The 12,120-nt window shown below is 37.8% G+C and overlaps 1 protein-coding gene across 4 annotated transcripts in view; it reads right to left on the reverse strand.

Annotated features, from left to right (window-relative positions):
- The window catches only part of GRM5 (glutamate metabotropic receptor 5), a 240,335-nt gene that overhangs the window by 28,466 nt on the left and 199,749 nt on the right, over positions 1 to 12,120 (reverse strand). For all 4 annotated transcript variants that reach the window (XM_079301034.1, XM_079301032.1, XM_079301033.1 and 1 more), the window contains 2 exons: positions 9,906 to 10,074; positions 6,764 to 6,890 (listed from right to left, as the gene is read on the reverse strand). In XM_079301034.1, the coding sequence (XP_079157160.1) occupies positions 6,764 to 6,890; positions 9,906 to 10,074 (296 nt within the window). The remainder of the gene's footprint in view (positions 1 to 6,763; positions 6,891 to 9,905; positions 10,075 to 12,120) is intronic.

Below are 12,120 nucleotides of genomic sequence, written 5' to 3' on the forward strand. Positions count from 1 at the left end.
AGATACACATGTGAATAACAAGATGAGGAGAGAGAAAAAAAAATAGAATTCCATTTAACATGCTAGGGAAAGGTTTTCTCAATGGACCACCAAAAATCACCAAGAAAATACAGATAAGAATGTCTAAGGATCTTCTGAGGAAAAAAAAAAAAAAAAAAAAAAAAAAAAAGTAGTTTCTGATATTTTGAAAAATGCTCTAGCTGCTTAATGGATGTACTAAACTTTGCCATGAACATGGAGAGGAAATGCCCTTGAAGGCCTGACCACTGTCATAAGTCTATTAGTAGGTCTCTTTCTGTAGAGACAAATTTGTCCTTTATTTCTGATCTTTCATATTGCATTAAAATAATTTCATCTGGGAGAAGAGTTTACAGATACAAAGCATTATATAATAGAACAAATTTTCTGTGTATTTGGTGCTTAGCACTCCCTTAATTTGTTATTATAGCCTTGACACCTACCAGATGCCTCCAGCATCCATAAAAATGCATTAGCTTAGAACTGAGAAATCCCTTCCATGGTAACCAATATGAAATACAGTATAAAATAAAGTATTTTCAAAGGTAAACGTGACAGTATAGGGATTGTGAATAGGATTGACTTTGAAAAGTGATGGTATTTCAATAAATTCTCTTAAGTTAACATCATGAGCTAAATCTCACTTAATCTGCACATGGAGATTAAAACTGGCAGAAAATTGCCATTAGTTTAGTAAGTTCTAAATATTTTTCAGTTGGATTTGGCAACTTGGCCAGCAAGTCTGACCTGTTAAAATAGATTTGGTTTTCTTGGTAATTTTTCAGACATCATTCCACGGTTATCAGAAATTCAAACACCAAGGTTGAAGCTCAAACAACCCATCTACATTTTAGTAATGAATGTATCTTCATATTGTATTTAGCACTCATTATTCAAAATCTATTCATGTTATGAAATTAAATATTTTATATTAATGCTTCTAAATTTTTCTCTTGTTATAATTCCAAAAGATGGGAGAGAGATATTTTGGTTAGTTATTTAGGTTTCCACAAATAGGGAAAGTTGAGATACAAAAATGACAGCATTAAAATAAAAGTCTGCATTAAGCTGATGGATGAGCTTTTATAATTTTATTTTTTTTTTTTTTACAACCCCACATTATCCAAACAGAGTATTACACTCTCCAGAGTCCTGGACACATATCAGGACCCTGACCTTCACATGGAATTTGGACCATCTGAAGGGATAGAGGACATTAGCATGTCAGAATTTTGTTCCGGTGCTACGGTAAATTACTGTAGTCACCAGTCCTGCTCCCTACTCTGGTGGGACCTTTTGAGCTTGCTAAAATAGCAGGGCATGTAGAGGTGTCTCCTTAGCTGCTGCAGCTCCCAGACTGGCACATTTACTGAAACTATCAGCAAAGGTGACTTTGCACAGGCAATGGGGGCAGCTGATGACTGTGCATGTGTGTATTCTGTCACCTCTACAGGACCGGATTTGGGGTCAGTCACATCTTAAACCATGAAAGCTGGAGTTTCTGTGGCGCAGGGGCTTGAGTCCTCAGGAACTGGAATATGTGGATTTAGCAGTGCATTGCAGTAAGAGGCAATGCCATGAATCTTAGAATGATACATTAAAGTTACTTTATGACCATATGGGAAATTATTCCTTGATTACACAAGTGTGCAGAATGATGGGAACAACTGAATTACAACAGTCAGGTTTATCCTTATGCCAGCTCTGCTGTTTTGATTTAAGTTTCTCCAAAAAGTGCTGTCTTTGTGTGTTGTAAATGTTTTGCTCCAAATGCAGACTTTCCATAACATAAGGCACAATTACAAGTGGATCCTTCTGGCTTAGTTGGCCAGCTCCCCTTCATCCAGCCCAGAGCCTCCAAGAGCTGCTTGTTGAGCTCAGCAATGTTGAACGAGCTCACTTGAGCCTGAAGTGCTGTGTGGCTCATGATGGGCTGGAAGCTGAAGATCACATCTTACCTGGAACAAGCAATTGAGGGGAGAAAAGTGTACAAACCCAGAACCAAAGGAGCAGAAAATGAGATCCTGGTCATAATATTGCCACCTGAATCCTTAACTCATCCACATATACCTTTGCCAAGAGGAAGAGAGGGAAAGTGACTTACAGCAGTGTCTACAGTCCATTTGGAGTAAGAAATAAACAGGAAAGAGAAATAAAGGGCAGAGAAAACAGGATGAAAATTGGACACTATCTCTGCTGATGTGCATTTATAACACCAGAAATAATTAGATGAAAATTGTGTTCTCCTACCCTCAGTCCCAATTACAGCCTTAACAATTATGATCAAAAGCAAGATCCTAGTAATGTTTCAGCAGGAAAAATCAATGTCAACACAGACGAAATTTTGTTCAGAGCTGTGTCAGACAATTGCTGAAATCACCCATGGCTGCAACATTTTTGCAAGAGAAAATAAAAGAAAGAAGTCTGATGGGAGCAAGCAGTTATCCTTTGAAAATATTTTGGGCAAAAGATGAACCACCTTGTGCTTGGGTGAGGGGCAGAATCCAGTCTGATGAGACAACTAAGACTCAGATGCCCATGACTTCTGCCTCACACCTTTTCCAGTCCTTTCCATACTAGGTTTTTTTGGAAAATCAATCTCTTATCTGCCACTTACAGATGGGCAGCAAAATCATGAAACTGCTATCCTGGCTTTACTGTACTTTATTTGGGGAAAGCATTTTTGTAGCTACAGTAAAATATATATATTTCTGATATATACTCTCACACTTGAATGGCAAAGAAAATATTTCAAGAGGTGTGAATAGTTAAGCTTCTATTTTCATGGCAATCCAATTAAGAAAACCAAATAGTCAGCATATTTAGAATATACAGAGACTGAGAAAAATGTCAATACAACCTGAAAATAATCCAGTTGTCACTGAAATAAATATAATCTAATTATCTTGCCATTCCTGAGGCTACTAGACAAAACTTTGTTTTTGGTATTTTTTACACCATCCTTGAATATCACAAAGGTAGAACTATTGCTTCTTTCTCACCTCAAAAAGGTTTTTAAATGCTAGTGGTAACTGAACCAAGATGTTCCTACGTACACTGGAAAAGCTCTGAGACATTGAAAAAAATTTATTTGGTCTTTCTAGAGCACCACTTTTGAAGGCAGAAGGCCACATACTCAGATTCTCCCAAAGCTTTTGAAAAATTAGCATCACTGTTGGTCATCAGCACTAAGAAAATCCCTCCACTTGTATCTAAACTTGTGTGACATCTATTTTCCTTCCACCTACTGTGAATATAATCTGAAGAAGAGTTTTGAGGAAGAGTGGAGTGACTAGCATATACTTCTGGTCTTAAAGCACTGAGTTCCTCCTGCTGTAGCTGAGTCTGTGGCTCAGCCCAGCTGGTCACACTAATGTGTAAATTGGTGCTGTATTGTATGAATGTTCCCAACACAACACATGGGGACTTGCAGGAGCTACAGCAGATTGGGAAGCTTAACTTGATGCTAAGCCAGGAGGAAGAAAATTACTTCTGGTACATGTTGGGATAATATGTATGAATCTTAAGGAAAGGAAGTAACTTACTAGGTTTCTGTCCAAGAAGGAGCCTGAAATTTGCGATGAAATAAAATATGGGCAGTTAACATTCTGTTTCTTGCATCAGCTTCACTTCTAGATGGAGACATTTTCCAGTAACTGATTTAATAAGGAGAAACTCTTGTTCCCACTTACCTTTTCTACCACCTTTGGATTCTCTGTGCCTTTCTGTACTTCAGTACTTCAATGTATTTTTCTGTTCTGAAAATAACTTTGTTTTCTTACACATATTGCATCCCTTCTGTCTTCCCCCTGCTGCATCTGAATTCTGATATTCTATAGGTGGCTGAAAAAGTGCACTAATCGTCCTTCCTTTCTGCCAGTAACATCCCTGCCATTACATGTTTTATTTAGTGAAGTTTGTGGCACAAAACTGATGCTGATCATTGATCATAAGAAAGATGTAAGCAATGCTTTGCAATGTGAGCCAAGATAAGGTTCCAAACAAGTTTTTATCCAAGGTCAGATCTCTGGCAAACAGTGAGGTGCAGCTCTATGTTGAAAGCCTTTTCAGGTGCGTGACTGATAAATTTACAGGACTCTCATCTGAAGGTGATCATGCAGGGAAGACTTATTCTAATGAGTTTTTATGTGTGTAGCCTTGTGGAGCTGACATTCCCTAGGAAATGGCTTTATCAAGAAGTAAAGGACTTAGTATGCTGCAGTATCAGATGTAGGGACATTTCAAGGAGATTGCTGTATACTTTAATAAACTGAAAGGAAATTTCCTTGCCGAAATACAAAATACATCAACCTCTCCTTACTTTTAATGCACATTTATTACTAAATCCTATGTTGTAAACAAGATTAAGAGGTGGGTTTTTTTATAAGCACAAAAGTTTGCACTAGCAATATGATCATTAAAAATACGGTTCATTATTTTGTACGGATAAACTGGGAATAGATTTCTTAAAATTTCTTTGTGGTATAAAGTTAAAAGACAAGATGCAGCCATCATGCTGATAATAAGCTGGGTGGGGACTAGACAGCTCTGAAGCTGTGAGATGGGTGTCCTGTTACTAGGAGGGCACATTCCACCAGCTGTGCTCATGGAGGCCAAAGAGGGAGGTTTAGTTTCCAAATAGGGCCTGCCAAATTTGTGCCTGGCTGAGGAACAAGTGTTAGATCTCCTGAGGAACATTGCTTGGCACTGATGCCAAGGGTTCCTTTGTGTACAGATTGATTTTGGTCCCCATAAAGGTATAAAATGCTTGTCTGAAGCCAGATGAATGGTTTGCAAAACATAATTTTGCAAACACAAAATGTTTTCTCATGTATTGCACAAATCTGTTGGCTTGAATAAAAATATAACTGATTTCCTCAAAAACAGTCACTGATAGGTGGAAAACCATTGACTCAACCTGTGAGTTTTTGAGGAGTAAACACATCACTCTTCCATTCTGAGGCAAAGTGAGACTTTTAAATGGTGAATCTTCCCATGAGACCACAACACCATGTCATGCTTGAACCATGGAAATTTGTACATCCTGGGGAGCCAGCTCCAAGCACAGAGCCTGAGGGTCAACTTGGCAGCCTGGCCACTTCACTTTACCTTACATTTGGTGCTTAGTGTCTGATTACACCAACTCACTAGGTCAGTGGGCAGTTCCTTCCCACTGCTGGTTCTCTGGCCTCTCTGTTGGCACTTGGAACAGATGCCCTCCTAACTGACTTGTATCAGTTCCATTTTTAGCTTACCTGTGCTGGGTAAAACCTCAGGTGCTCACCTAAACAAGGGCAGCAGCTGGGATCTACAACATCTCAGACAAAATGCCTGGAGGCTGAAGAGCTGACCCATTGCACTAATTGACCCTCATGAACTGACCAACCTGGTGCAATAACCTTGTGCCTGCAATGTGGCCTTTGGAACCTTTTGAGAAGTGTACCTCACATTGTAATCACACCCTCAGTACTCTGCTTTTGGGGACACATGCAGCCTGTTCTCTTTTACTCCCTTCTCCATTCTCCTGGCACAGAAATTTTTCCCTGAGAGAAGAAGGCTGGTTGCCCAGGGAGGCAGAACTGGGGGAGCAGAGCTATGGGAGTATAGATGCAGCAGAACTTGAAAGTCCATCTTACTGCTATTTCAGTTTTCTCACCTGAAAGTTTTTTTTTTCTGAGGAAATGTGTCATGTTTGACATTTTCTGAAAAGTGTCCCAACAGTTTCATGATTAAATGATATTCTTGCAATAATTTGGTAGCCAAGCTCATTTATCACAACAATGCAAGAATCCTTAAGCAGGAAAGGATTAACTTTATAAATAAAAATCTGCCTAGAGGCTAAGCCTTGCTTTACACTCTCCCATTTACATAAATTCATGCAGCAAACTGTATTTTCCTTTGTCTTCCCTCACACCTCAGTTTTTCCCCTCACCCGCAGAAACTATATGCAAATCAGGTCAGTGACCTCTTCTTGGAAAAAAACTATGTTTTCTCTCCTTATCTGTACAAAGCTTGGCACAGTGAGAACATGATCCCTGAACAGTGTTTTGAAGTAATTTGTACTCTGAAGGTTTTAGTACTTGAATTCTGTTTATTAGTCATAAAGAGAGGCTATGAGATACAATGTTGGAGTAATTGATCTCCAAAGAAGCCTAACTGGTATTCTGCAGGAGCATAGAGGTCTATGCCAAGGATGAACACTGTGTTCCAGAAGACTGTGATGAACAAAGGACTAATGCAAACCAAAGTTTGTTTGGAGCACTTGAGCTTTTAGCAGTAACTACAGCAACTAAATCAGAACTTTGTCAGATTAAAAAGAGAAGGTAGTGCACTATTCCTCTGCTTGGGAGGTGGTGGGGGGGGGGGGGGAGGGCGCTAATAAAACTCTTAAATTCAATCTTCCTTAATAATTTAACTGATAAGCAGTTAGTTTCTATATCTTTTTGGGAAAGGGTAGAAGATCTGTATTACTGAAAAGTTAGAACATGGCTGAATACAAAACCTGGACTTCTTTTTTAATTTCAGGATCTGGTAATTCAAATATTTGGAAATGAGTAGAAATATGTGAATAATTCCTGGATCAGTTTCAGGGACAAATAGCAGCTTCAGTTCAAATTTTAGCTTTATCTCCCTATTCCCTCTGACCAAAACCATCCTCATACTCACCTGTATCTGCTGTTTGTTTCCTCAGCTCAATAGATGAACACTTTCATTGCCAACACAAGCACAACCCCCACTCATTTACCTGTGAGGTCCTCGTTGGGCCAGGAGCCAAGCTGGCAGGCTTTGCACGTGTATTCATCAGAGACATACTCGTTTTCTTTGCAAGGGGTGCAGGTCCAACAGCAACTCACTTCTCCTTTACGGATCACCTGAGACAAAAATTGACATTTGCTTTTAGCAGCATAAACACACATTCATGCTGACCCAGTTGATAATTTATTTTTTTAATATCTTTATTTTTCCCCTAATAAAGGAGTTTTCCAAATTTTATTATTCTTTTTCATGATAAGTTTTCAAAGACAAAATGTGACAGAAGTTCTCAGTTCTCCCATCACGTGGGTATCAGAAGAAAGAATCCACCAATCCCAGAGAAGTAAAAGTGAATGACAAAAGACTTTTTTTCCCTTTTAGAATTTTCAAGCACCATAGATGTCAATGTGCCTACAGAAGGCAGTGCATGGCAATGAAGGCACATGATACACTCCAGTGTGGTCCATACAGAGAAACATGTCAATAATATTATGACCCTAAGGGTTGGTTATCCAAAGACTTTTGGATGCTTATTTTTCATCCTATAATGAGTGATTTATTAAAGTTGATTTTTCTGGATATCAAACTGGACATGCCTTTTCCAGAGTTATTTGATTACTGCATTTCCAATTACCATTTAATGGTGAGAATCTTCTCTTTCTCCATTCTAACATCTGACCTGATTTCTCATTTCATAATTTACCATCAAATGCATGCTCAGGATTAAAATGCAGATTTTTCAAGATCCTTATTTACCATCTCTGGGAACATCTGTGTTTTTTGTCAATATGTCTTTCTTTCAAAATAAAGTATTCCCAGTTTCTCTGCTCTTCCAAAACAGTTTATAAACAAATACTCTCAATACTTCCAATAAGAAATAGGTCAACTTTTTTTATCTCTTGCAATGATGAATTTAGAAAGTGTTGTCAGTGCCAAATGTCTTTATTGCAATTTTAGTTAAAAAAGCCAAACATGTAAAGGAGCATAATGAAAAATAATAGGATTGCTCTTTACAATACTGCAGTGAAAAAAAGATAATTACATTATCTAACTTTCATCAGCAATATAGAGACTTCAGAAACTTCAGATTTTGTGGTTTGGTTGTTTTTGGTTTGGTTGTTTTTGGTTGTTTTATTTTGTTTTTTTTTTAACTTGCAAAGTATGGAAAGAAGAACAGCAACACCAAAACAGTTAAACTGATGGAAAGGCTAGGAGAGCATAAGTGATTTATTCTGCAAGAGTTGAGACTAGAGCTACTTTCAAAACAGAATATCTGTCCTCCACAACACATCATATCTTGGGATTTCTTTCATTTAGAAATAGAATGAAAAGTTGAAAAAAAGGAGGAACTTTTTTGTAATTGAGAAAATAAATTTTTATAAAGCTTGTACTAATTTTTAGAGATATGCCTTAGATATATATTTTATTAGATAGCAAAATAAAACTCCTATGCTATTATCAAAACACCAAAAATTCTATGAACAATTAATATGCTCTTTTCAGTGTAACTTTCCAGCAAATGAAGATCTTCTGTAAAAGCCAAATCGATCAGTACACCAGTACACCGATAATTTCTTACCCAGTAGTGCCAGAGAAGGATTATGTATCCTTCTCTGGAAATCAAGATAACTGTTCTTCAAGACTCAGAATAAAGTCACTTTTTTGTGCATTAAATTGCTTAGCCATCAATTTATTAATCCTTTTATTTTTCATTTCCTGAATAATCCTTTGTCATATCACTAAAATGTAAACTATTTTTTCTGATCCTTTTAACAGAAATAATAATCTTTAAAACTCTTTAAAAAATTATTTTTCTTCCCCCTTGCCATCTGGACAATCCTTTGAACATGTATTCATTTAAATAATCATATGTCCACACAAGAGACAATAAAGGAACTCAGAGCCATGCAGTTCTGAAGATGTTAGGTGTTTGCCCTCCTCTGTCCTTCCTGTGTGTGGCTGTGCCTGGAGCAGGCTAACAAACCCCAGTTTGGTGACTGTGGGACTCACTCATCCCACCTGCATTGGTGTGTCTGCAGCTGTGCTCTCATCAGAACCAACTCTCCCATCAGGGTGTCTTTCACCCTCAATGAAGAGAAATAAGCTGTTCTACACCAAGATTGATCTTAACAGCTTTCAAAGCCTACACAAGGATGAGATGGCTCCTCATCTAGAATAACATTATTCATAAATCTGACATGATTCCTTATGTTTACATTGCCAACAAATACAATCGGTCTGATGAAACTCATTAATGACTCTGACAAAGACTAACTGGTGAATAAATCAGGGTGACTGTGCCCTAAAACTCTGTAAAATTCAGACTAAAGAGGGTAACTTCATGTTGCAGAGATTGCTCATGCTCAAGCTCTCTGCAGCTCCTTCCCAATTTTAAGTCATGCTGTTTTAATACATGAGAAAATTGAGCTTCCAGTGAGACTTGTTAGAAATCACACATGATTGTTTTTACAGTTAAATATGCCCCTCTCCTCATTCCACTGGCTTTTATATAAATGACTGCAAGGTAAGCTATGGACTTGCAGTATTTTAATGGTTCTGCAGGAAGCATCATGGAATACTGAAGGAAAATAGTGTATAATTAATATAAGACAGATTCATCCACGGTCCTTGCTTATTAAAGCATGGAAATAGAGGAAAGAAAATTTTTCTGAAGTTGGAAATAGTGGTAGTAGTTGGTGTTCTGATGATGTAGTCTGACAGTATCTGATGATACCACACACTTAAGGTCTGATTAACAACATTCCTGTCAGGGTGACTATGTCTAGCACTGAAATTTACCTGCAATTGTACTGACAAGTCCCAGTCAGGAATTTACACTCCACTGCAAAAATATGCAGCAAAAAGCCTCTAAACAATACCTATTTGAAAGCATTTAGAATACAAGTTAAAAAAAAAAAAAAAAATGTCAGCAGTACACAGATATAGGAGTCAAGAAAATGGCAGCATATTAAAATAGTGAGATGATTATGATAAGAGTAAGATCTAAATACTTAAGTCTGTACATTTAATTAAAGTGGGATTCTGCTTCCCCAGGTAAAATCAAGAAAAAACTTGCTTTCAAATTTCAAGGCTGTGCATGCTGCACGATTGAAGCAAATGAAGAAAGCATTTACCTTTATCTGGCCTTTTTCACAAGGCTCACTGCACACAGATCTGATGATGTTACTTTTCTCTGACCATATTTCATCATCGTCCATTTTCAGCTCACCATTGTCCCAGCTGCCAACGTTGATATAATCAAAGTAGTCCTTCCCCATTTGTTTAAAATTCATGATTTCATATCTTTGGAAACAGAAAGGAGAGACATAGCTGAGTTGAGGAGAACATCACGAAATATTTCAAATTAAAGGAACACCATAGAGTCAAAAATCAAGCATGTTGAAACAAAGAAGAAAAAATTTAAAGCATTATACTTGCCCTTGACTATCTCACAGTAGTTTCTGTGATATCATAATCTTACTTTTCCATTGTATGTTAAGTTGGGGTTGGGGTGTTTGTTTACTTTTTATTAAATTTTGTTTTGGGTTTATTGCTGGGGTTTTTTTGGGTGTTTTTTTCTATCACCATAAAAGTTCCCTGAACACCCTGGTGTTAAGTGACTGTTTCTGAGAATGACTATTTGTTTATGGAAAACAATGAAATGAGTCAAACAGAATTAAATCTGTCTGATTTCCAACCCTAGAAGCCAATTGTGTATGGAGCCCCAGTTTCCTCTACAGCAGATACTGAGTAATCTAAACCAATAATGCCAATTCCTAACACTATTCCTAACAGTGCTTCTCACTGTCTGAAGGTGCTTACTCCTCTCCTGAGGGAAGAAGATGACAGATAAACTCTCAGAGTGAGGTGGAAGTAACCTCTGTGCGATCAAAGGAAGATTCCTGTGCTGTAAGACTGCAAGAAATTTAGTGTGACACCCAGAGAAGAATCAGGCATCACTCTTCAGGCAGAGTCCAGAATCATTCATTTTCTTTTTTATTTTTTTTTTCTTTCCCCTTTCTTTTCTTCAATATTGCATCAGTAAATGCTGGTCTTTCTCATTTTTATATAATTCCTCAGCGATTGAAACACATTTAGTTCCTTGTACAGTGTGGTGTGGAAGAGAGAAAGTACTCATGACTCAGTCCTAGGCTTCTTTTGGGTCAAAGATAGAGCCCATCAGAGTTTTCAATTTCATATTCCTCTTCCTCCTACTTTCTCTTCAGTTCCCACAGAGTCTTGCAGAAAGTCTGTAGAGCCACACAAGAGTCAATTCCTCCTACAGCAGAGCACCAGCCCACCTTTCTGCCATACAGGCCTGTTCTTTTAGCACTTTTTTATAAAGAATGCTTGAAAACTTGGGCAGCTCTGAAGAAATTATGCCATGCTTTTCTTTGCCTCCTCTTTAGTGGATTTGGGATTAGTATGTATAAGCAATATGAAATTTACTGATGCAAAACAAAAAACCAATATAGACCAAGAAGTCTAAGACAATCTTGGCTTTAGAAAAGCTGTCTCGTTCATAAACAAGGAGACACCTTTTTTCCTGTCAGTAGGCACCAAATCAGACCTAAAAGCAAAGCATTTAGACAGGTCTGCATTAAGAGTGTACATTAATTACACTGTAAGAGTGTAATTTATGAAGTTGAATGTGCAGATGAGGAAATAACATGCTCATTAAATCAAACAATCTCATAAGTAAGATACCCTGCTGGGTTTTGTTGGAGTAGAGTTCATTTTCTCCACAGTGTCTGGTATAGGGCTGTGTTTTGGATTTGTGCTGAAAGCAGTTTATAATATGGAGGTGTTTTTGTTATTGCTCAGCAGGATTTACACAGGGCCAAGGCCTTTTTTTCACCTTCACATTGGCAAGGAGGTTGGGAATGAATGGGAAGTTGAGAGGAGACTCAGCTGACCCCAAGTGACCCAAGGAATATTCCAGACCATATGACATCATACTCAGTATATAAAATAAAGGGAAGAAGGAGGAAGGAGAGGATGTTTGGAATTATGGCATTTGTCTTCCCAGGTCACTATTATGCATGATAGGGCCCTGAACACCTGCCTGCTTAGGAAAAAATGAAAGAATTTCTTGGTATGCTTTGCTTGTGTGCATGGCTTTTGCTTTTCTTGTTGAAGTGACTTTATCTCAACCCATGAGTTTTCTGTCTCTTGCTCTTTCAGTTCTCTCCCTGACTCTTGATGCAGGACTAAACAAGCAGCTGCAAGGTACTTGGTTTCTGGCTGGGGTTAAACCACAACAGATACACAGATATCTCTCCTAAGTTTTGAGGAAACACATTTAGAACTGACATGCAGTATCCATACTACATTTAACATCAATATTTT

This window comes from Erithacus rubecula (genome assembly GCF_903797595.1).
Source record: "Erithacus rubecula genome assembly, chromosome: 1".
NCBI lineage: Eukaryota > Metazoa > Chordata > Aves > Passeriformes > Muscicapidae > Erithacus > Erithacus rubecula.